This window comes from Phytophthora cinnamomi, assembly GCF_018691715.1.
Source record: "Phytophthora cinnamomi strain GKB4 chromosome Unknown Contig0, whole genome shotgun sequence".
Lineage (NCBI taxonomy): Eukaryota > Oomycota > Peronosporomycetes > Peronosporales > Peronosporaceae > Phytophthora > Phytophthora cinnamomi.
This window is the reverse complement of record NW_027150933.1, coordinates 24,477-46,002: the sequence shown is the minus strand read 5'-3', so window position 1 is coordinate 46,002 and position 21,526 is coordinate 24,477. Positions and strand designations below refer to the sequence as shown.

At 58.7% G+C, this 21,526-nt stretch overlaps 10 protein-coding genes across 10 annotated transcripts; 5 read left to right on the top strand and 5 right to left on the bottom strand.

Moving 5' to 3' along the window:
• Nucleotides 1-130: 130 nt before the first annotated feature.
• On the bottom strand, nt 131-770 carry IUM83_01710 (putative Serine/threonineprotein phosphatase 4 catalytic subunit; the record flags this gene model as incomplete). The annotated part of the gene is made up of 4 exons (XM_067925584.1): nt 131-307; nt 381-471; nt 553-602; nt 681-770. The coding sequence occupies 4 exons, from the start codon at nt 768-770 to the stop codon at nt 131-133; spliced, it is 408 nt and encodes a 135-aa protein (XP_067800875.1).
• Nucleotides 771-957: 187 nt separating this feature from the next.
• IUM83_01709 (subunit of the ccr4not complex) lies at nt 958-2,793 on the top strand (the record flags this gene model as incomplete). The annotated part of the gene is made up of 1 exon (XM_067925583.1): nt 958-2,793. The coding sequence occupies one exon, from the start codon at nt 958-960 to the stop codon at nt 2,791-2,793; it is 1,836 nt and encodes a 611-aa protein (XP_067800809.1).
• A 182-nt stretch (nt 2,794-2,975) lies between these two features.
• Nucleotides 2,976-4,294, top strand: IUM83_01708 (serine racemase; the record flags this gene model as incomplete). The annotated part of the gene is made up of 5 exons (XM_067925582.1): nt 2,976-3,134; nt 3,218-3,400; nt 3,466-3,895; nt 3,973-4,079; nt 4,151-4,294. 5 exons carry the CDS (start codon nt 2,976-2,978, stop codon nt 4,292-4,294), a joined length of 1,023 nt encoding a protein of 340 aa, XP_067800808.1.
• Nucleotides 4,295-4,398: 104 nt separating this feature from the next.
• On the bottom strand, nt 4,399-5,697 carry IUM83_01707 (molecular chaperone DnaJ; the record flags this gene model as incomplete). Its single annotated transcript, XM_067925581.1, has 4 exons — nt 4,399-4,707; nt 4,788-5,198; nt 5,272-5,448; nt 5,545-5,697. 4 exons carry the CDS (start codon nt 5,695-5,697, stop codon nt 4,399-4,401), a joined length of 1,050 nt encoding a protein of 349 aa, XP_067800613.1.
• Nucleotides 5,698-8,008: 2,311 nt separating this feature from the next.
• Nucleotides 8,009-8,941, top strand: IUM83_01706 (Mitochondrial Carrier (MC) Family; the record flags this gene model as incomplete). Its single annotated transcript, XM_067925580.1, has 1 exon — nt 8,009-8,941. The coding sequence occupies one exon, from the start codon at nt 8,009-8,011 to the stop codon at nt 8,939-8,941; it is 933 nt and encodes a 310-aa protein (XP_067800612.1).
• Nucleotides 8,942-9,217: 276 nt separating this feature from the next.
• On the bottom strand, nt 9,218-12,751 carry IUM83_01705 (isoleucine-tRNA ligase; the record flags this gene model as incomplete). Its single annotated transcript, XM_067925579.1, has 2 exons — nt 9,218-11,458; nt 11,540-12,751. The coding sequence occupies 2 exons, from the start codon at nt 12,749-12,751 to the stop codon at nt 9,218-9,220; spliced, it is 3,453 nt and encodes a 1,150-aa protein (XP_067800700.1).
• A 1,337-nt stretch (nt 12,752-14,088) lies between these two features.
• Nucleotides 14,089-14,445, top strand: IUM83_01704 (DNA replication licensing factor; the record flags this gene model as incomplete). Its single annotated transcript, XM_067925578.1, has 1 exon — nt 14,089-14,445. The coding sequence occupies one exon, from the start codon at nt 14,089-14,091 to the stop codon at nt 14,443-14,445; it is 357 nt and encodes a 118-aa protein (XP_067800614.1).
• Nucleotides 14,446-14,674: 229 nt separating this feature from the next.
• Nucleotides 14,675-15,784, bottom strand: IUM83_01703 (zinc finger (chy type); the record flags this gene model as incomplete). The annotated part of the gene is made up of 5 exons (XM_067925577.1): nt 14,675-14,969; nt 15,046-15,134; nt 15,203-15,326; nt 15,406-15,530; nt 15,611-15,784. 5 exons carry the CDS (start codon nt 15,782-15,784, stop codon nt 14,675-14,677), a joined length of 807 nt encoding a protein of 268 aa, XP_067800811.1.
• Nucleotides 15,785-15,952: 168 nt separating this feature from the next.
• IUM83_01702 (uncharacterized protein) lies at nt 15,953-16,339 on the top strand (the record flags this gene model as incomplete). Its single annotated transcript, XM_067925576.1, has 1 exon — nt 15,953-16,339. One exon carries the CDS (start codon nt 15,953-15,955, stop codon nt 16,337-16,339), a length of 387 nt encoding a protein of 128 aa, XP_067800609.1.
• Nucleotides 16,340-16,404: 65 nt separating this feature from the next.
• Nucleotides 16,405-21,427, bottom strand: IUM83_01701 (cmgc dyrk protein kinase; the record flags this gene model as incomplete). The annotated part of the gene is made up of 10 exons (XM_067925575.1): nt 16,405-17,985; nt 18,052-18,258; nt 18,330-18,784; nt 18,878-18,972; nt 19,044-19,237; nt 19,309-19,762; nt 19,817-20,154; nt 20,225-20,602; nt 20,665-20,802; nt 20,873-21,427. The coding sequence occupies 10 exons, from the start codon at nt 21,425-21,427 to the stop codon at nt 16,405-16,407; spliced, it is 4,395 nt and encodes a 1,464-aa protein (XP_067800611.1).
• Between the last annotated feature and the right edge of the window lie 99 nt (nt 21,428-21,526).

Here is a 21,526-nt window from a genome sequence, read left to right as displayed (position 1 = left end):
TGCGTTAGCCCATTAATGTATGCGTAGGTAGCTGAGACCGTAGGTACTGCCTCATTTTCGCGTACGAGAACTCTCGGCTAGGTCGAAAATACACCAGCGAGTGTGTGGCTCGCTCTCTCTTATTGTGAATTTACTCTTTGGGCTGCTGTGGTTGCTGCTGGGGCGTGGCATTGACTCCCGTCTCGAGGAAGTGGCGGAAGTCGCCCACCACCTGCGCCAGGTTGCCCGCCGTCTGGATTTGCCGGTGCAAGTCCACGTTCTTGGGGCTCTTCTCCATGAGGTTCAGCAGCTTTTCCTTCCGCCGGAGCTGCACACATTGCAACAGCAGCTAATTAGTCCCCCGCCGCACCGTCTCAGCCCTGCACGTTTCTAGTTCGTACTATCTCTTTGTACAGCTCGTCGCACACCGAGTTGAACTGCTCGAGCTTCTTGACCACCTGGTCCTCCACGCCCGCCTGGCCCTCTCCCTCACTGCAGCAATTGCACACATACTCACATGCAGTCAGATATATACCCACAGCAATCCCCTATAGACTATGGCCATCTACGCACGGGAACTGCTCCTCGGACTGCACGAGTGTGAGGCACTCGGACACCAGCTCCTGCATCGAGACGCAGGCATTGTCAGTCAGTAGGGCGAACCACACAGCCAGCAGTCAGTCCACATCAGCGGCACGCACGTCGAACTTAGCGCAGACGTCCTCCACGCGCAACGCGAAGGGCTTGTTCGGGTCCTTGGCGGCCTCGCTCGTCAGCATCACATTGGCCATGGTCAACTCGATTCAATTCAATTGGCAAAATGGCTGCGGCCCATTGTTCCGGCGCCATTGCTATTCTCTCATTGGTTAAAACCGGGATACCTCATTTCAGCCAATCCCAGCGGGTCTCCTTCCATCCCCCTTCACTTCACAGGAAGCTGAGGCAATAGGGGGCGAGTAACCGCAGCAGGCAGCAAGCATGGCCGGCCAGCGCAAGCTGCTGAGCGAGATCGACCGCACGCTCAAGAAGGTGAGCGAGGGCGTGGACGTGTTCAACGAGATCTGGGACAAGGTGTACGCGGCCACGGCCCAGAACCAGAAGGAGAAGCACGAGGCCGACCTGAAGAAGGAGATCAAGAAGCTGCAGCGCTTCCGCGACCAGATCAAGACGTGGATCGGCAACTCGGACGTGAAGGACAAGCGCCAGCTCGTGGACGCGCGCAAGCTCATCGAGCAGAAGATGGAGGAGTTCAAGGTGTGCGAGAAGGAGACCAAGACCAAGGCCTACAGCAAGGAGGGCCTCGCGCAGGTCGAGCGCCTCGACCCGGAGCAGCAGGCGCGCCAGCAGTCCCACGCCTGGATCCAGGACTGCCTCAACCAGTTCAACGTGCAGATTGAGGCGCTGGAGAGCGACGTGGAGCGCCTGCACTCGGCCAAGGGCCGCAACCGCAACAAGTCGGAGATCGACGAGAAGGAGAAGCTGCTGTCCAGGCACAAGTGGCACATCCTCAAGCTCGAGCAGATCAACCGCCTGCTGGACAACTCGGCGCTCGAGCCCGACCAGGTGGACGAGCTCAAGGAGGACGTCGAGTACTACCTCGAGGCCAACCAGGAGCCCGACTTCATGGACACCTACGGAGACGACGACATCTACGAGATGCTGGACCTCGACACGCTCGGAGCCGCGGCACAGGTGGCGCTGCCCACGGAGCAGGACGTGGGCATCGACGACGCCAGCTCCACCACGTCTGCGTCGTCAGCGACCGCTGTTGCCACCCCCAGTGGGCGTGGCAAGACCCCGCGCAAGAGTGCCACGTCCTCGATGATCACAGGAATCGGTCGCGCGGGTGCGGTGAAGCCTATTGACCTGAAGACGTCCACGCCGAGTCGCTCCAGCAGCTCGACTAAAAGTGATACATCGCCGCCCAACGCGATCAAGACGGATGAGCTCAAGATCGGCAAGGGCCGCACCACGCCACAGCGGGCCAAGAGCGGGTCGTCAGATAAGAGTTCAAACAAGGCATCTACCCCAGTGCCGTCGTCTCCTGCCGTGGGCGAGCAGCGTACGCCAGCGCGCAAGGTGTCTCCGCCTACTCCGCAGCGCTCCCCGTCTCCAAACATCGGCAGGGGGCAGACTGTAGGAACGAGTTCGTCATCTTCGTCCACGTCCCCGACAGCAATCAAGCCTCCATCGGTTGCAGCTCCGTCACCCGCGCCTTCTAATGCTTCGTTGCCCCCACCGGTCCCTGCACCTAATGCTACTGCACCGGTGGCAGTATCTGTACCAGCATCTTCACCCAGCACGGGATCCGCAGCACCTACTCCCACGGCTGCTGCATCCAAACCTCGGCCCATGGAGGAATCGCCTCAACTCACTGAGGAGCAGAAGCAGGTTCTGCGGTTGATCGACGAAAGCTTTCACTTCATTCCCGAGAGCCGCGACTCCGAAAAGGCCAACCGCTACGTACCGCGCAACCTGTACCCGACGCCAGCGTCTTTCCCGGCAACGCCGTCCACGCTCTTCTCCAGCGCCCCCATCTTCGAGAAACTGGACGTGGACACGCTCTTCTTCATCTTCTACTACCAGCAGGGCTCGTACCAGCAGTACCTGGCAGCGCGCGAGCTGAAGCGACGAACATGGGGCTACCACAAGAAGTACAAGACGTGGTTTAAGCGCCACGAGGAGCCGCAGGTGACAGGCGAGGACTACGAGCAGGGCACCTTCGTCTACTTCGACTACGAGACCGGCTGGTGCCAACGCATCAAGACGGAGTTCACCTTCGAGTACAGCTACCTCGAGGACGAGCTGCAGTAAGCTCTGTGGGCCCCGCCAGTAAAGTTAACTCGTGCTTCCCTTCCTTCCACCACCGCAGGCGCGTTCTTGTCGTCAACCATGTTCATCACCGTCGTTGTTCGTCCTATGATACCCCCCAGTTCAATCGCGATGCTTGTCAAATCGTGTGCCATTCCCGAAAGTCTGACGTAGCGCGCAGCCACATGCCCTCCTCCACCGACTACGCCATCTCGCTGGCCAGCGTGCAGGCCGCCGCCCAGCGCATCAACGGCTTCGCACACCGCACGCCGGTGCTCACGTGCCACGCGCTCGAGGCGATCGCAGCTGGGGAGAACGGAGCTCCCAAGCGCCTCTTCTTCAAGGTATCCGCTAATCCGTTCGCCGTCCTCATCAGCTGGTACACGTGCATTGATGTAGAACGCCCTCCCTGTTGCTCTGTGAGCAGTGTGAGAACCTGCAGAAGGTGGGCGCGTTCAAGTATCGAGGCGCCCTCAATGCCGTCAAGAAGTACCTGCAGGAGAAGGGGGAGGACGGAGACACGACGTTCGTCACGCACTCGAGCGGGAACCACGCGCAAGCATTGGCGCTGGCAGCCAGAGACGCCCATTGCAAGGCGGTGATCGTCATGGTGCATGGCTGCATCAAGAGCTCTGGGTTGTTATGACAGCGTTAACAGGGTCGTATGTGTTGCAGCCGAACAACTCGCCGAGTGTCAAGCAGAACGCCGTTCGCGGCTACGGCGCGGAGGTGGTGCTGTGTGCGCCGACGAACGAGGCACGCGAAAAGGCTGCCAACGATGCCGTCGAGGCGACAGGAGCTCGCTTTGTGCACCCGTCCAATGACCCGGACGTCATGAGCGGCCAGGGCACGGTGGCACTGGAGCTGCTGGAGCAGGCGAAGCAGGAGTATGGCGTGGAGCTTGATGCGATTCTCGTGCCAATTGGAGGAGCTGGCCTCTGCTCGGGTGTTGCGATGGCTGCGAAGTCTGTCCAGCCCGGTATCAAGGTTTTTGCGGCGGAGCCTACTGGTGCAGCCGACGCCTACAACTCCTTCCAAAAGCGCGAGTTGACGGGCCACACTAGCCCCGTTAACACCGTGGCCGACGGACTCCGGACCACACTGGGTAAGTATCGTGTCGACAATAATGAAGTTCTGGTTGGCATAGATCTAACATGAAAGCATTTTCTTCAACTGGACCAGGTGGCAACAATTGGCCCGTCGTCCGCGACTTCGTGGATGAGATCCTGCTCGTGTCCGACGACGAGATCGTCTCGGCCATGAAGCTGATCTGGGAGCGCATGAAGCTGGTAAGGGGATTGCTCACTACTTTTGGCTGTTGTCTAGATCGAAACTCACCGCAGTTGATATGGTTTGCTAGGTTGTGGAGCCCAGCGGAGCTGTGGCGACGGCCGCTGTCCTCGCCCACAAGCTTCCGGCAGGAATCACCAATGTGGGGATTGTGTTTTCGGGCGGCAATGTTGACCTTGAGAAACTGCCGTGGGCTCAGAAGACCTCCGCCTAAGAAACTCTGAGCTGTGAAGCAGCCTGGTCGTTGGCTTGGACAGAATTGTCACGCAACATCAACTGAGTTTGTTCGCTTTATCGTTGCCGTGTTTGTCTAGTTCTCTAATCGCTGAACAAGTAGTTGAGTGCCACGAAGATGCCGACGCCCCACGCCCAGCGCGGAATGCCAAGACCGCTTTCAGCCTGCTGTACCTCTGGCTCGGGAGTTGCGATGTTGCGGAGCTCTTCCGCCGCAGCCTTCTCACCCGCATCAGCATCAGACTGAGAGACAGCCGGGTGCTTCTCCATTTTCAAGCGCTTCCTAGCAGCAGCTGGGATGGCGTCAGCCTTCACCGCCTTCGACGGTTCCGGGCGGCGGCGTGAGGACGACGCAACCTCTCCCTGCAGTTCGCGCATGTTCAACAGAATAGCCTGCAACAGCAACACCGAGCACAAACGTCCATAAGATACTCTATCGCGTGCGGCAATAAAAATGATAATGCGTCGCATACCTGGTTGCTCTTCAGCAGCTCGACACTCAGTGCGAAGTTCTCGCGGGCCAAGTCATGGTGGAAGTATCCGCCAATTGCGCGGCACCCGTTCAGGAAGGGCGGGAAGGTCGAGTGCATCACGTGGATGAACTCGTGCATCGTCATCATGGGGAACAAGTACGTGGGCAGACGCGCGCCGCCGTAGATGAAGTTCAGCTCCAGCACGAAGCAGAGCACGCCTCCAGCCAGCGACCACGCGCGGGCCTCGCGGGCGTTGTCGCCCAGCGTCAGGATGAACGTCAGTACGGCCCAGATGGCGTAGTACGTGAGCGAGCCGACCAGCGTCTCGATCTGCAGGGAAAAGAGGTCTTTATCCACGGAGCTCTCGCCGTACAGATCGTAGAGCGGGCGCTTGTTGGCGTCTCCCAGAATCTGCAATAACAACAACAACAACGCGTCAGCACCAATCAACAACACAGCTCAGCAGCCAGGCACGCGAGCGTACGTCGAAGGCGAGGCGGAGGCGGTTAAACTCCTCCGTGGCAGTGGGTGACGGGTTCTTGTCCGGGTGGAGCTCCACGGAGCGCTGGCGGAAGGCGCGCTTGATGTCGGCGTAGGACGCCTCGCGGTCGATGCCCACCACGTGGTAGAAGTTGTTCTCCTGCTCGTGCAGGTCCATGCCCTGCGTCAGCAGCAGCATCACCACAATATTCACAATAAATGAATAACGAATCAGGCGGTTGGCAATTAATTAATTGTCGCCGGTCGCAGGACGCACGATGGTGACGGCGGCGATGGCGACGAGGAAGGCGACGGCGTAGAAGAAGGCGCGGCGCTTGGGGAAGCGGCCGGGCTTGAGGATCCACGAGATGGCGGGCGAGATGATGAACATCTGCACGAGGATGCCCTGGGACGAGTCGGACTTGCCCATGGCTGCTGCGGGGCGGACTGGGGCTGCTGGGCGGCGGAGCTTGGAGGCTACGTGGACACCTGGGTGAACTCTCGCACTGTGCCCGCGGCAGTGATGAAGCGCGTGATGGGCAAGGCCGCGTCGATTGGCCGAAAAGGAGGGTTAGTCGAGCCTAGTGATTGGACCGAATATAAACCAATGGAAGGTGTTCTCGGTGGTCGTCGACCAGGTTCCGGCTAGGTGCGGTCGCACTTCAACACGAACGGCGCGGTTGCACAGGAGCTGGATGTGCGTTTCAGGCGTCAGAAGTGAGTGGAGATGAATGCCGACGCTCGTGGCGCGAGTTTTGATTTCAAGCAGGTCTCATCAAGGTTTGTACAGCACAACAACCTGTAGACGCCAAACAATCTGGTCCAACCACAACTTGAACTACACTTTCAATGTCTCCGATGACTTGAGCGACGGCGAATCTGTACTCGGAGTTAACAAAGGTGCAGGAGGAAGTGGCACTTGGAGTGGTTGTGCAGAATGCATTCTTCGTGGCTGAGACAACGACGTTAGAGACATCAGAGACGCTGCTGAGGTGCCACCATGGTTGCTCTGCTTGGATGCTCCCGCCAGGCGAGAAGTTCTCGTCGAGAACGGCCCAAGATTTGAGAGCTTCGGCAGACCTATCGTCGTCGCGGGTAGGGAGGTAGACGCACGCAGACGACAGGTAATGGACCACTACCGATGGCAAACCTTCAGCAACCAGCGCTACGCCACTAGCAAAAGTGCTGACCCCAGCGACACCCTGAGATCGTGAACGTTAACACGCAAGGGATCCCGCCGCCATCCCTTTAGCACTGGCCGAATCGATGGACACCGATCAACGCTAGGAGTGCTTGGTTGCATCGAACACGATACATGTACTCGAGCAGCATTTTAAAACAACTTGCCATTAAACGCCACTCGCGCACCGAAACGTCCGTTACACGTCGGGCTCCAGTTGCCTATGCCACCACCTGGCGGTGAAAGTTGCTTGGCGCTGCGCGTGCGTCACCCCCGCCATTCGCCCAGACTCAGCCCAGCAGCTATAGATGGACCAGGGCTGGCAACCCAGGCTCGAGAAGATGTAGATCGCCAGGACGAGGACGAGTCCCAGGTGGCGCGCCGCAGCCTCACGTTCGCTTCAACGTGATCCCAAGGACATTTCGGGGGTGCGTCACACAACTTGACCCCTTCTGGTCCAAGGCGGTGGTGGATGCAGCCTGCTGCTTGACCGCTTGGGCTCCGATGCGCAAACCACAAAATGTAGGAGGCAGGAGGCGTCAGGCCTCTCGATCAGCAGCTTCAGCCCTCTCGGCGGACCGAAAGCGCATCCTTGCCGGTCTCGGTTGATGCTTGCTGCTTGGATGGCTGCTTGGCGGTGCACGCGCCGGGCTCGTCGCAATGTCTTTTGCATGGACATTGCGCCGCGCCCGCTTACGCCCCGAAGGCGGTGGAACGCTGCACTCCGAGCTCGCTCGGCTGGCTGGCTGGCCGAAGGTGCAAGGCGATAGCCTCCATTTTCATTGCAGCCCAGCACTGGCGGCTTCAAAGACGCAGAAAACCTACGGAGAAGCGGCGGAACAGCCGGCATGCTCCAGCCAAATCTTGCATTTCCGCGGCGGGCGGTCATCATCACTTTCCTCCGCTGCGGCGGACACCGGCGCCATTTCGACGGTGGCGATCTCTGAGCCAGGAAAGCGTGCAGAGCGCGGGGCGGCACTTGGCGTCACCGGACGCGTGGACAGCAGCGAAGCGCGGTGCAAATCGCGTCATTCGAGCCCCCGAGCGCCGGCAAGGCAAGACACAGCATTTCATGGTGCGGCCGAACTGTTAAACGAGAGACATTGCGTGTCGCACACTGAATAAGCGCAGCGATTGGATGCACCAGACATCCAATCTACTGTCTTAACATTATATTAGCGCATCGTATACTATGTTACTTTACAACTGCAGTAGCTATAATTTCCTTTCAATACATACCCTTTCATAACCGTTTATATATTTTTTCAATTTATCGTCTACGAGCACTCTAAATATAATGTCCTTCCATATTAATTTTCATCGGTAAAAACGAATATGAAGGGGGTAACCCTGTAACCCGAACGATATAACACGTCAGTACATGCGGCGGTGACGTCGGCGCATGACGCGCAAGGGCCAGGAGAACGTCAGTCTCGAGGCGATGGGCGGCACTTCGAGCTCCGCATCCGAGGACGAGCGCTTCACTCTTGAATCGGCCGCCTCGCGCGCAAGCCACGCCACGCCCGCCCGCCCTCCCGCCCGCCCCTCGGAAGCGCCCGCCATGGAGAAGATGGACTCCGCCGCCGTGCCGCACCTGCGTCCGCACAAGACGCGCGAGCTGCTCGTGGCCGCGCCCAAGGTGGCGCGCGCGCACCAGCAGAGCGTGTTCCAGAGCATGTGGATCGGCGCCACCGCCGGCATGGGCGGCATCATCGCCGTGTACCCCGTGGACGTGGTCAAGACGCGCATGCAGAACAGCCGCGTGGCCACCAGCGCCGTGCAGACGCTCACCGCCATCTTCCGCACCGAAGGCGTGGGCTCCTTCTACAAGGGCCTGGGCCCGCAGCTCTGCGGCACCATCCCGGACAAGGCCGTGTCGCTCGCCACGCGCGAGTTCGTCAAGAGCTTCTTCGACAAGCCCAACGAGTTCCGGGCCTCGCTCACCTCGGCCGCCGTCTCGGGCGTCATGCAGTCCATCGTCATGAACCCCGTCGAGGTCGTCAAGGTGCGCATGCAGCTGGACAGCTCGCTCAAGCCGCTGGGCGTCGTCCGCGAGCTCGGCCTGCAGGGGCTCTACCGAGGCTACTCGGCCTGCCTCGCGCGCGACGTCATGTTCGCATCCACCTACTTCACGCTCTACGACCTGGCCAAGACGCAGCTCGGCGTGCAGGACGGCACGTCGCTCGGCTGGTCCATGGTCGCCGCCTCGACGGCCGGCATCCCCGCTGCCTTCCTCTCGACGCCGCTGGACCTGCTCAAGACGCGCATGCAGTCGCGCGACGCCACGGTGCAGGGCTTCATGAACACGTACAGGCAGGTGACGGCGCAGGGCGGCCTGGGCGCGCTCTTCTCCGGCTGGGGGCCGCGCGTGAGCCGCATCGCGCCGCAGTTCGGCATCGTGCTGGTCTCGTTCGACTGGCTGTCGCACCGCTTCAGCCCCGCCGTTGAGCACCTCCCGGAGGCGACTGACGCAGACTCGTACGCCGACCACTGAACACCGAATTGACGCCGCAGCTACGGCCTCCGCTCCACACACACACACACACACACAGATAGCATATCATTACGAACACTATTCATGTTAACCTATGAGAAAATAATACACCGAAGCCATAGTGCCGCGTGTGAACACGAAAGCCACCCAGCCATCCCATCCCATCAATGCAAGAGCTTCGTATCCAGAGCGGTAATGCAGATCAAAGTGTATTTTCTGACGAGCAGTTATCTAAAGATGACGGAAGTCGTCATGCGAGGGCTGCGTTGATCTCGCTTACGCTTCCTTCGTCAGCCAGGCCAGCTCCGGCTTGCCCGACGACTTAGCAAATGACTTGGCGTCCAGGAACACTTCCACGTTGGCCTTGAGCGTCACCTGCGCAGTCGCGTTGCGCACCGAGACCGAGGCATCGGCCGACTCCAGCGCGGCCTTCACGTCCTCGTACTTCATCGAAGCCACGTACGCCGTGAACTGCTCCACCGGCACGGTCGCCTCGTGCTTGGCCAGCACATCTGCGGACGCGAACAGCACGGCGGGACGAGCCACCACCAGCTTCACGCTCGAGTCGGCGAACTGGGCCTCCTCCGACACGATCGGCACGCTGTGCGCAGGCTGCAGCGACAGCGGGGCGGGGGCCGTGCCCAGAGTGGCAGCAATCATGGGCAGGAACGACTGGATGGCCGTGGAGATCGGGCCCTGCTCGCCGCCCTTCTCCTCGAAGTACACGTGGATCTTGTCCTGGACCACCAGACCGGCCTTCTTACGCAGCTTCTGCACGCGAGTGATCACCTCACGTGCGCAACCCTGCATCTTCAGCTCCTCGTCCTCACGGGTGTCGATGATCACCATGAGGTTGCCCTCGGGCGACACGTCAGCCTCGAAGATCTTGCTGTCGCCCTTGAACTCGCGCTTGACCAGCAGGTCGTCACCGGTCAGCTCGTGGCCCTCCAGCGTCACGCTGCCGCTGGACACGTACGCAGCAACGTCGTCGTGCGTCATCTGGGCGATCTGCTTCTTCACGCCCGACAGCGCCTTGCCGAGACGACGACCCAGAGCGCGGCTGTTGGCCTCGGCCTTCAGCACGCACCACTCCTTCTCGTCCGTCGAGAACTCGAGGTCACGCATGTTGAGCTCGTCGTGCAGGTACGTCTCCAGGCGGCGGAGGCCATCCAGCGCCTTCTGGTCGTTCGAAACCACGATGACCTTCTTCACCGGGTTCTTGAGCGAGATCGTGCGGCGCTCACGCACAACACGACCCATCTCGACCACGCTCTGCAGGTTCTTCATGAGCACCTCAACCTCCTCGTCCACGCGGCTGGCGTCGAAGTCCGGCAGCATGAGGAAGTGCACACTGGGAGACACACCGTCGGCGTCCTCAGCCAGGTCCTTGCCAGCGCCGTTCACAACGTTCGGGTGGAACTGACGCAGGAACTGGTACATGTACTCCGTGAAGAACGGAGTGAAGGGAGCCATAAGCTTGGCGAGGTTGTACTCAACCTCGTACAGCGCCGAGAGGGCCACAGCGGCCTCCGCGCTGCCGGCGCTGCCTTTAAGGCGAGGGCGGTTGAGACGCACGTACCAGTTCGTCAGCTGGCCGATGAAGCTCACCAGACGCGGCACCACCGTGTACAGACGGTAGGCCTTCATCTCCTCGTGTACGAACTTGATGAGGTTGTGCAGGGCGGCAATGATCCACGAGTCCATCACGTTCGTCGAGGCCAGGGCAGCCTCACGGTCGGGCACGAAGGCGACGCCAGTCTCGAGCTGGAGGCGGGTGGCCTGCTGGGCGAAGAAGCGAGCCGAATTGAACCACGGCAGGAAGATCTCGCGGATAACACCTAGCACGCCCGGAGCCTGGAACTTAAGGGGCTCGGCACGAACGACAGGCGAGTTGATCAGGTACAGACGGAGGGCGTCAGCGCCGTACTTCTGCAGAATCTCCTCGGGGTCCGTGAAGTTCTTCAGACTCTTGCTCATCTTGCGGCCGTCCTCGGCCAGCACAAGGCCGTTTACAATCAGGTTCTTGAAAGCCGGCTTGTCGAACAGCGCCGTCGACAGCACCATCAGCGTGTAGAACCAACCACGGGTCTGGTCAAGACCCTCGGCCACGAAGTCAGCCGGGAAGTTCGCCTCGAACTTCTCCTTGTTCTCGAACGGGTAGTGCTGCTGGGCGTACGGCATGGAGCCACTCTCGAACCAGCAGTCGAACACCTCCGGAACACGACGTAGGGTGCCCTTGCCCTGCTTGGACGGGATCGTCAGGTGGTCAATGAACTCACGGTGCAGGTCCGTCACCTTCTCGCCCGTCAGCTCCTCGAGCTCAGCAATCGAGCCCACGCAGATAACCTCTTCGTAGTCGTCGCTCACCCACAGCGGCAGCGGCGTGCCCCAGAAGCGGCCACGCGACACATTCCAGTCCTTGCCGTCAACCAGCCAGTTGTGGAAACGCTTCTCCTGCACGAAGCTCGGTACCCAGTACGTGAGCTTGTTGTTGGCCACGATGCGGTCGCGGATGCGCTCCACGTTGACGAACCAACCGGGGATAGCGCGGTAGATAAGAGGCGTGCCCGAACGGTAGCAGAAGGGGTAGCTATGCACCTCCGTGCCCTTGGACACAAGGCGGCCGCGGTTCTTGAGATCCTGGCAGATGACGTCGTCGGCCTTCTTGACGTGCAGGCCCTTGACGAGCGGCACGGCGTCCGTGAAGACACCGTTGTCGTCCAGCGGGTCCGGCAGCGTGAACTTATCGGCCACGCCCTCGCGCACGCAGACGCGGTAATCGTCCTCACCGAAGGTGGGCGCCTGGTGCACGATACCGGTACCACCCGAGTCGGACACGTAGTTGTCTGAGAGCACGCGGAAGGCGTTGGGCCAGTCCTTGAAGCAGTCGAACAGCGGCACGTACTTCTTGCCGACGAGCGTGGAGCCCTTGAACTTCTCGAGGACCTCGAACTCGCCGCCCTTGTAGCCCTTCTTGGTCATCTTGGGGTAGACCTGGCACAGGCGCGCCTCGCCGAGGATGTAGACCTTCTCGGTCTTGAGGTCCTTGATCTTGACGTAGTCAAAGGCCTCGTTGACGCACAGCGCCAGGTTGGAGGGGAGCGTCCAGGGCGTGGTGGTCCAGGCCAGGAAGGCCACGTCCGGGTCTTCCACGAGCGGGAAGTTGACCACCACGGACGGGTCGGGCGTGTCGCGGTAGTCCAGGTTGGCCTCGAAGTTGGAGAGCGACGTGGTGCAGGCCGTCGAGTAGGGCAGGATCTTGTAGCCGCGGTAGACCAGGTCCTTGTCGAAGATGGTGCGGAAGACGTTCCAGACCGACTCCATGTACCACGGCTCCATGGTCTTGTAGTCGTTCTCGCAGTCGATCCAGCGGCCGATGCGCTTGACCACGCGCTCCCACTCGCTCGTGTAGCGCTGCACGATGCCGCGGCACTCGGCGTTGTACTTGTCGATGCCCATCTCGAGCACCTGCTCCTTCGTGGTCACGCCCAGCTTCTTGTTGATCTCGTTCTCCACGGGCAGGCCGTGGCAGTCCCAGCCGAAGCGGCGCTCCACGTAGTGGCCCGTCTGGTGCGCGTAGCGCGTGACCGTGTCCTTGATGGTGCCGGCCAGGATGTGGCCGTGGTGCGGCAGGCCCGTGGCGAAGGGCGGGCCGTCGTAGAAGGTGAAGGGCGTGCGGTCCTTGGACAGCTCGAGCGACTTGTGGAAGGCGTCCAGCCGCTCCCAGAGCTCCAGGATCTTCACCTCCTCGTCGGGGAACGAGATGCGCTCGGGCAGCGAGCGCGACGCGGCGGCCGAGTCGTGCGCCATCGTGTCGGGCGGCGGCGAGCAGTGCGGGGGTGCGGACGGCGCGGGCAGATGCGATATGAGAGGAGGGATGACGTCGTTGGCTGGCCTGGAAGAGGGCACGCACAACGGTACCGATTTTAGGGTACACTTGGCGAAAGATCTCCTGGTTTGCGAAATACACTTACGAGATGGCTACATTTTGCTTTGCCTTTTTTGCGACTGCGTTGACAACGTTATTAATACCTACATGAACTGTAGCTGCATTATTCACCGCGATTAGTGGAGTGCTGCGTGTTCCGCCGCCATCGTTCTCCCGGTTTGTTCAATGCGGAGACCTTGTCCTTGTCGGCCACATTGCATTCTCCGAACAAACTCGTGGTGGCGTTCGCTGCTGCGCGTGAAAGCGTTTTTCGAGCCCGTGAGTGATAGTCTCCGATGGAAGAATGTCACATGTACTTAAGTGCTCATTCTTCCCTTCGAAAACATAGCGTGTTGTAGCCGACAGAACGGACCGAAGAGCCAAGAGGACCAAAGGCCGACTCACTCCACCGCCAAACCTTTTCAGAAACACAGCAAAACCTTTACCGGTACTCGGCTCCGAAGTTGAAGCTGGTTCTCCATCACCCCTACTTATTAGGGCAAGCGTGTATTAATAAGTGTTCCTCGACAAGAACGCTGTTGCTGGATTCGCACCTGAGACCGATAGATGGACGGCATTGCTTCTTATGCCGGTGGTGAGAATTTCTCGAGTGATTAGGCGCACATTGCGCGCTTCCAGCGTGCATTGCTCCTGACATGGCGGCTGGTCCAGCCTCTGCCTTCGCATTTGCCTTAGCCATTGCAATCATCCACCGTGGATGTATGAGAGCTCCACAGCTTGCTTCTCTTTGACAATTTTCGGTGCGAGACAGCAGTGCTGGCGGGACAGCCCGGATAGCTGTCTCGTGCAAATAACAGCCACGAGTGACCAACTGGCTGCTGGGTGGTGCACGGCACTCCTTATGACGAACGTCGACGTCCAGCCAACTCACTTGAGCTCGCTCGATGGCGATGGATACTCGCCGCCGGCTGTCGAGCAGAAGCAGCACCCGAGTTCAACTCGCCTGCTGCCATTTTGGAAGCACGCCGACCACGGCTTGACTGATCCCAGCGGACCATCAGCCAGATGGAAAGCCGCGCCGCTCTTTCCCTCCATCGTAGCGGAGACCGCCGCCGCGCCGCCAAGACAGAGGACAGGACGCGTCCCGACTTTCCCCGAGTCCAGCGCAACAACTGCAAGCGCCGACGTGCAGCGGTCGCCACTCCAGAATTCGAATCGCCGCGCTCAAGCCCCCAGCATCTCCTCCAGCCTCTCCGCCATGGGACTGCGCGACTCCACCCGCAAGCTCCTGTGCAAGCTCGGCGCGCGTGACAGGAAGCAGGAGGAAGTCGAACAGCTGCAGCCCGTGGCGCTCGCAGGCGCCAGCAAGCGCTGCACGAACCGCTCGGAGCTCTGCAGCTCGTTCGCCGCGACCGTCGTGACCCGAGAAGAGCTCGAAGGCCGGCGGAAGGCCGTGAGCGAGGGCTGCGCTAACTACGAGCAGTGCGGCATGTGCACGCGCAGCTTCGTGGCCGGCACCAGCCGTTACACGGGCTTCTGCTCGCTGGACTGCAGGTCGGCGTCGCTCTACACGCAGTCCGCGCGCGTCTACCGGGGCCGCTACCGAGACGCCTGAGCCAGCACAACAGTAGCAGCAACAACAAGAAGAATATGATACTCCGAGCGGCCACTATTAACTTACATGTGGAGGCGGAGCGCAGGGCCGGTCGGGACACGGCCATGTATTGTAGTCGTCGTGTGTAGTCGGACCCGTCGTGTGTCGCGTCGCTCCTGAGCTCTTCACTTCCTAACACACAAATGAAAGCCTTTCAAGCCGCCTGTCATTGCTGTTCAGCCTAGCTAGTCTACGGCCGGTGTGCCGCCGGCCACACGTTGCGCTCTGCGTCGTGCGCCGCGTCCAGTTCCGAGCCGCTGTCGTTCTCCGAGTCCTCGTCGCCAGCTTCAACCTGGACCACGACACCTTCCTCCCCCTCTTCTTCACTGCTGCTAGAATTCTCATCGTCATCGTCGTCACTGCCATCCTCTTCCCCGCCGTCTTCTTCGTCTTCTGTGTCTTCTTCGTTCTCTTCACCGTCGCCTTCGCCGTTGATCTCGTCCTCGGAGAACATCAGCGTTCGGCACGTCGGGCATATGATATTACTGCCACAAGGACATCGCACAACACGTGAGGACCATGACCACCAAGACACGCAGCTGCAACACACTCTGCTCGTACTGGTGCTTGACGTATGCCTTGAAGCAGCTCGCGTGCATGACATGGCCGCACGGCAGCACGTTCACACTCTCCAGCGAGTCGAATGTCACCTGCAGCAACAACCCAACAGAGCATGAGCACCAGCCCAAGCCACCGACAAGTAGTAGGCAGCACCCACATCGAGGCAAATGGGGCACTCGCGGTGCATGGAGCCTTCCAGACACTTGTGCTTGGCCTCGAGTGAGTGCGGGTAGCACCCGCAGCACTTGACGCAGTGGTAGTAGTTCTCCCGCCCCCCGACGCTGCAGCCATCAGTACAACCACATTCCCTCATTAACCCCTCCACCCTCCACGCCCCAGCCAGCCCAGCAGCGGACGCACCGGCAGATGCCGCACTGGTCGCAGTGGAAGACCTGCTTCTCCGGGCCCTTGTCGTCGAACAGGTTGCACACGGAGCAGAAGTACGCGGCCATGTTCTCGCGGCAGTTGCTGCACTCCTGCGCGCACTATGTAGTGCGTAGAACAGAACGCAAACAGCGGCGTCAGCTCTCTCCTCGCCTACAGCTCAACGGCTGGACGGACGCACGGGCTGCTCGGTGCGGCACAGGTCGCAGCGCATGCGCTTGATGGCGAAGCGGTCGATCTGGTGCTGCTCGCCGAACTGCTCGTCGTGGCACAGGCGGCAGCCCACCCACTTCTCGCAGCACTCGGCCAGCACGTGGCAGCGCCGCCCGTAGTGCGGACACTTGTCCGCTTCCATTCTCGTCTTCCTCTTGCCTATCAAATCGCGCACTGACATTGAACCCTACAGGCAACGCGTACCGTGGTTGTGATTGGCTATCCTCACATACTTTATAACACAACCAGCCGCTATTCCACGTGCTCCACGGTACTGCAGTCTGTGACTTGGTCTCACTATCGTCTACAAATGGAGCAGCGACGGCAGGAGGCGGCGACGGCGAATGCGGCGCCGGCCGACCGCCAGCTGACGCTGCGCTCGCGCTTCTCGTCCATCGCGGCCCTGGCCGCCAGCAGCGGCGTGCTGGCGCGTGCGCCCACGCTGGAGGAAGGCGTCAAGTTCTCGGGCGGCGCCGTGGCGGCGCTGCTGGCCATGCGCTACGCCGGCAGCCTGCGCTCGGCCTGCGTGCTGGGGCTGCTCTCGGGCCTGTTCGCGCACTCGCTGTACGCCGACGTGCTGCGCAAGAAGCGGCGGCGACGGGGCGACAAGCGGCCGCTAGGGGACGCGGAGGAGGCAGAAGAAGAGGCAGAAGAGGAGGAAGAGGAGGAGGAATCCGCCACAGACTGCAGCAGCTGAGAGAGCAGGGAGAAGCACCAATAATTATTGTATTCTGCTACTATTTTGCCTTGGTGCTGGGTGGTTTAAGGCTGCACTAAGGCTTCCAGCGGGTTCTGCAGCAGGAAGAAGCGGGGCAGGTCGGCGGGGCAGTGGTGGTAGAACGAGGTGAAGCTGGAGGACGTGAGGAGGCTGGCTAGGAGCTGCTGCTGTTCTTCTCCTGGAGAGGAGGTGCTGGCGACGGACAACAGGGACGAGATGCACTGTGGCGCGTTGGCGCTGGCTGTGCAGTGCTGGTGGAGCAGTTCGAAGGCGCGAAACAACCCGCGGGGATAGCGAGGGGTGAACTCCTCCAGCTCGTGGCGGACGCTGAAGGAGCAGGACGGGTGCACGCACCAGACGAGCAGCATTGACGACAGATTTATCTGGGCGGACGTGCTGCTGCTGTCGGTCGTAGCCGCGAAGAGCTGGAACACGAGCTCCTTCAGCTTGTCAGCGTTGTGGCCGTTTTGCGTGTTGCAGCGATCCTCGAACCACAACGGGAGATGGAAAAAGTCTGCAGCCGACAGGACCACTTCGCGGTGAGCTGCGAGCTGCCGCTTTGTCGCTGGTAGCGCCATGGCGCGCTTCTCGTACGCCAGAATGTCTTCCAGTGAAGGCATCCCTGCAAACTGGATGCACAGCAGAAGCCACACGAACTTCCGCCAAGACACTGCCCCACGCGTGGAGCATTGCTGCAGGGTGAGCGCCGCAACCGCGCTTGCGTCTTTCCACCGCGAAGGGAATGCTTGCTTGGCTGCCACCTCGAGGACTAGCGCAACGAAGACTTCACTGCCAATTGCTGTGCCTCCAAACGCCCCTGCTGCGATCGGATCCGACTGCTCCCAGTTTTGGCAGGCATTCACTAGGGAACTTAGCTGCACTACCGTCAGGAAGTTCTCCTTTTGAATTCGCGGCAAGCGTTTTGCGATCCCTGGCATGGAATCAAGCTCCAAGTCCCGAATCGGCCAGGTGGAGTGCCCGCGTGATCTCATTGCCTTCATCACATCGGCGATAGCCCTGTCTTTCGTGCGGATATCGTCCTGAACAGCCTGCTGTAATCGTCGTGCATCACTCGCGTAAAGCTGCCCAGCCACTTGCCTCAGCCGGTCAGCAAACCGACAAAGCAACGCCACTTGCTGGAGCAACCGAGTGATCTCCTGCGCAGTCACGTTGGTTTCGCTCAGAGCGTACTGCTGCGCGGGAGCTTCATCAGCCATGTGGAATGAATACTCTGATGCCACTTGTCCGAGGATATTTAGCACCTCTCCTCCAGCAGTTTGGGCCACATCTCCACCTCCTGCCTTGTCACCGCCCAGCTCTGTGGCGGCGGTCATTGCTTCCCGTGTGAGCACCTTCGAAAGAACCACCTTCCGCCCGGAATCTTGTAAGCTCTCGCTGAGGAACGGTACTCGATCGTACAAATTGGTTCGGAGCAGCTCTAGCTTCTGCATGGTGTAGTCCTTGAGAATACAGCAAATGGAAGGGAGACACTGGTACACGATGTCCACTGCGCTGATCACTTCTGGGAAAGGGTCTTGTGTGAAGGCGTTCACAAAGTCGTTGCCTGCTACACGGTTGAAGTCTGCCATGTCGCCGAGAGAGACTTCCAGCTCCGTCAAAATGCGCTATAGCAGAAAACAGGTTAGCTGAACAACTCACAATGTGATCACAGAAATACTCCATCTGCCTACCTCTCGAAGCCCCTGGCTAGCGGATCCTTTCGCAACGTCCAACCTTGCCTCTGTCTGCTTCAAAAGGGCCGTGAAAGAGTCTGCACCACTCAGTAGTTCATTTTCTAAGTCCTGCTCGGCAGTGATAGCCAGTGTTGAGACAGCTTGTACAACCGATCGAATTGTTGCCATCGGCTCACGGATTCTCTGGCGCAGACTCTCATCTAACTACGGGAGGGAAGCACAATACAATGAGTACTGCATTGGAAAGCAATTCCAAGCCAGCCCGTCGCACTCACCTTCTGCAGCATACCCATGAGGTTGACAAAGGCATCTTCCGGGATGTCAATGTCCTTAGAGGCTCTCATCCACATCACTCGGTCTACAAAACTCATCGACTCGCGCTTCTTCTTGCGTTCCTCTTTCAGCTGCTCAGGGAGCACATCCACGGCACACTCGACCACAGCAGGAATTGTCTTGTACGAATTCTGAGTGTAAATGTCGATGCACAAGTGAAAAAGTTCTGCTAACACGTCACGGTGCATCCCCACTCGCTTGATCTGGATGTGGCGAGTGGTTTGGCACCAGTAAGCCTCGAGGTTCGCGCGTTGCTCTTCGTTACGAATTCGCTGCTCCTCTTCTGGTGTCAGTTTCCGCTGAATTTCGGCAGATTGAAGCTTCGAAGATGAAGGTCTCACCAGTCCAGATGTCGAATCTGAAGCTTGCAGAGTTTTGTCTCCATCGATTGTAGGCTCTGTTTGCGGAGGTGAATCGAGGGATATTGACACTACACAATCCCATGCAGAGATGACAGCAAGAACTGGTTCTTCCTCTGGTATTCCGGAACCTCTTTCCTGGGAAGCCGGGGTATTTGGATCACTCTCCTCGCTGGGTAGGTCTGCCAGGATAACCTTTTCTAAAAGTTTGGCTTCGTCCAGAGTTCTGTATCATTGATGACAGCTGAGCGAGGTCTACACTGGAAGAAAACACCGATCCCCTGAAAGCTTACCTACCTTGGAAAATTGTGTAGCACGCAACCACCCACCAAGTTAGGTGGTGGATTTACTGTATCATCGAGCGGAGTTGTTGCTTCGCGTCTGCAAAGAGAGATGGCTTTCGCAACGATATCGACAGCCATAGTGTCGGGAAGCGCCGTATTTTTCTGTCGGAGAGCAGAGATCTTGAAGCCGAAAGCACCTAGTTCACGCTATCAACGAATCATCACAGACATTCATGAGTCCTTCACGGCGTTTCAACCGGAGTCAAACTATTCCATACCTCACGATCGCTGAGTGATACCACCTGATCTCCAATTTTCTGGGGGTCATAGCTCATCTTTACACATTCGTCTACAAGTGGATCAAGTTGTAGGAAAGCCAGACGGTGCTCTGTAGAGACCCGTCGAGCAAGTTCGATGCCACTTTCGTCCTCCGTGAAGACACTTAGGAAAACGAACGGAGTAGAACGACCCCAAGACGTATTCAACGGTTCATCCTGGCGGCTCCAACATTCTGCTAGAGCTAGAATATCGGATTTGACGTCGAACGTGGCGAGCCGGGATTGGAGTGGAAGCGTGGTCCATACTTCCGAGCACAGCAAAAAGTTTTGAATCGATGCTTCCAGCTCGTAGCATACCTCCTGACCGCCCTGATCGCAGCGTGTTGGTTGTGAGGGAGTGACGTGAAGAAAGGTTTGCTTCTTCACTTGTGTAATGTTAAGTGTTTCTCTGTCGCTGCAACAACACTTATTAGATCAGTTAATTCACTTTTAAAACTGCAAAGCTCACCTGGACGACACGACAGCCATCGCTAACGAAATCAATCCATCAACTGCATCCGAGCATACATCCCATTTGCGGAGCTGCTCCTTTTTCCGCGACGCCGATCGAAGATCCTCCAGCACCTTCATGCTTTCTTCACGCTTCGCACTTCCAGATTCCCGTAAACGAGCGTAATTCTCCTCTAACTCGGCTCGCTTGTCATCTAGGTATTTTTGACGGGGATCTAGGATAGGCTCGTGTTCCACAGGTATCTCTGGTGCCAATGCTGAGTCTGCATCAAAGGAATTGTTGATGTTGTCTGGGCCGCCACCCTGCAGTCTTCCTGTGTCGTGAGCTTCAGTTGACTACAGCGTCCATAGAACACACGTAAGCTGAAACCCACTCAGCACAATATCATTTAGGTAAGGACGATACCTTCTTCTGGTCTGTTAGTGCCTTCTGTCTCCTCATGCGGCGATCCTTTTCCGCTGCCAGTTGCGCCTTACGCCGTTTTCGCAGCTCTTTCATCATTTTGACGTTATTCGAAGGACGGAAATCGAGATCATCAACACGCTTTTCGAGGCTGCGAAAATGTGCGAGCGAACCAGCATCATTTGCTGGGATTGCACGCAGAGCTTGTTCAGCACCACCCGATGCAAGCCCAAGCCTGTTCATGTTCTTCTCGAACTCAACAACACCAACTGCCGCATCTTCCTGACTTTCCGCCAACTTCACTTCTGCATAGATTTGTCGCCGAGCTTCTAAGGCCAACTCGAGTCGCAAGTCGTCGCGTTCTCCTGCCAGGTAGAGACGCTACAGCACGAAGATAAATTGTCGGTCATGCTCTCACGCTTTAGCTCGATGCATTAACTCACCTGGGTCTGTTTCCACTTTTCTTGGTGTTCGCGGTCCCAATCACGCATGAATTTCGCTTTCTCTTGCAGGTGAGCGCGAGCAGCAGCATACCCTGCTGCCGAGTTCGCGCCATTATCGGCTTTCGCTTGCTGGTGGAACTAATACCAGGCATTAAGTTAGTTAAGTTGTAGTCACCATGAAGTAATTCCCACGAGCAATCGATCGTACATCGTTCAACTCGTTTTCAGCTTCCCACTGAGCTTGTTCAAACTTGCGCAGGTGCACGGCCATGTCGATGCCCTTGTGAAAGCGAACCTCTTTCGGGTGGAACTTTTTCGTTGTGGCCACCACGAAACGCTCTTCAACATCGCGCGGAGGGAGATCTGAGTTGGTAGTAGACGACGTCACTTTCGCTGGTTCCTCAGACAAAGCCACCTTTGCCTTGGCAGAGTCGGGTCTGCCTTTCGGGCGTCGGCGTAGGAAGTCCTTGAGCTGCAACAGAAATTGAAGCACAGCAGAACGGTCCTCCATCATGATGGCCCGGCGGATATTCACTGGGAAAGGAACACCGAGAGCCTCGAACTTATGGCCAAGTAGCTCCATGTTGTGAATCTTGGCTGCGGTGGTTGACAAGTTTTCGTAGGTCTCGAAGTGAGGCTCCAGACCTTGCAAGTGCAGTACCTCCGCGATGATATACCCGTTGCTGGCATCCCGCTCCAGCACCTCCACTTTCTGGCGCAGTTTGAGCTCGTCGTTCAGCCATCGCAGCACCAAGGCGCTCATGGCCCTATCGGCTAGTGAGCTTCAACCGACACTACAGAAATACCCCATCGCTTTGCAGCGTCCAAGTGGAAGCGATCGTACTGTGAATCAAATAATCTA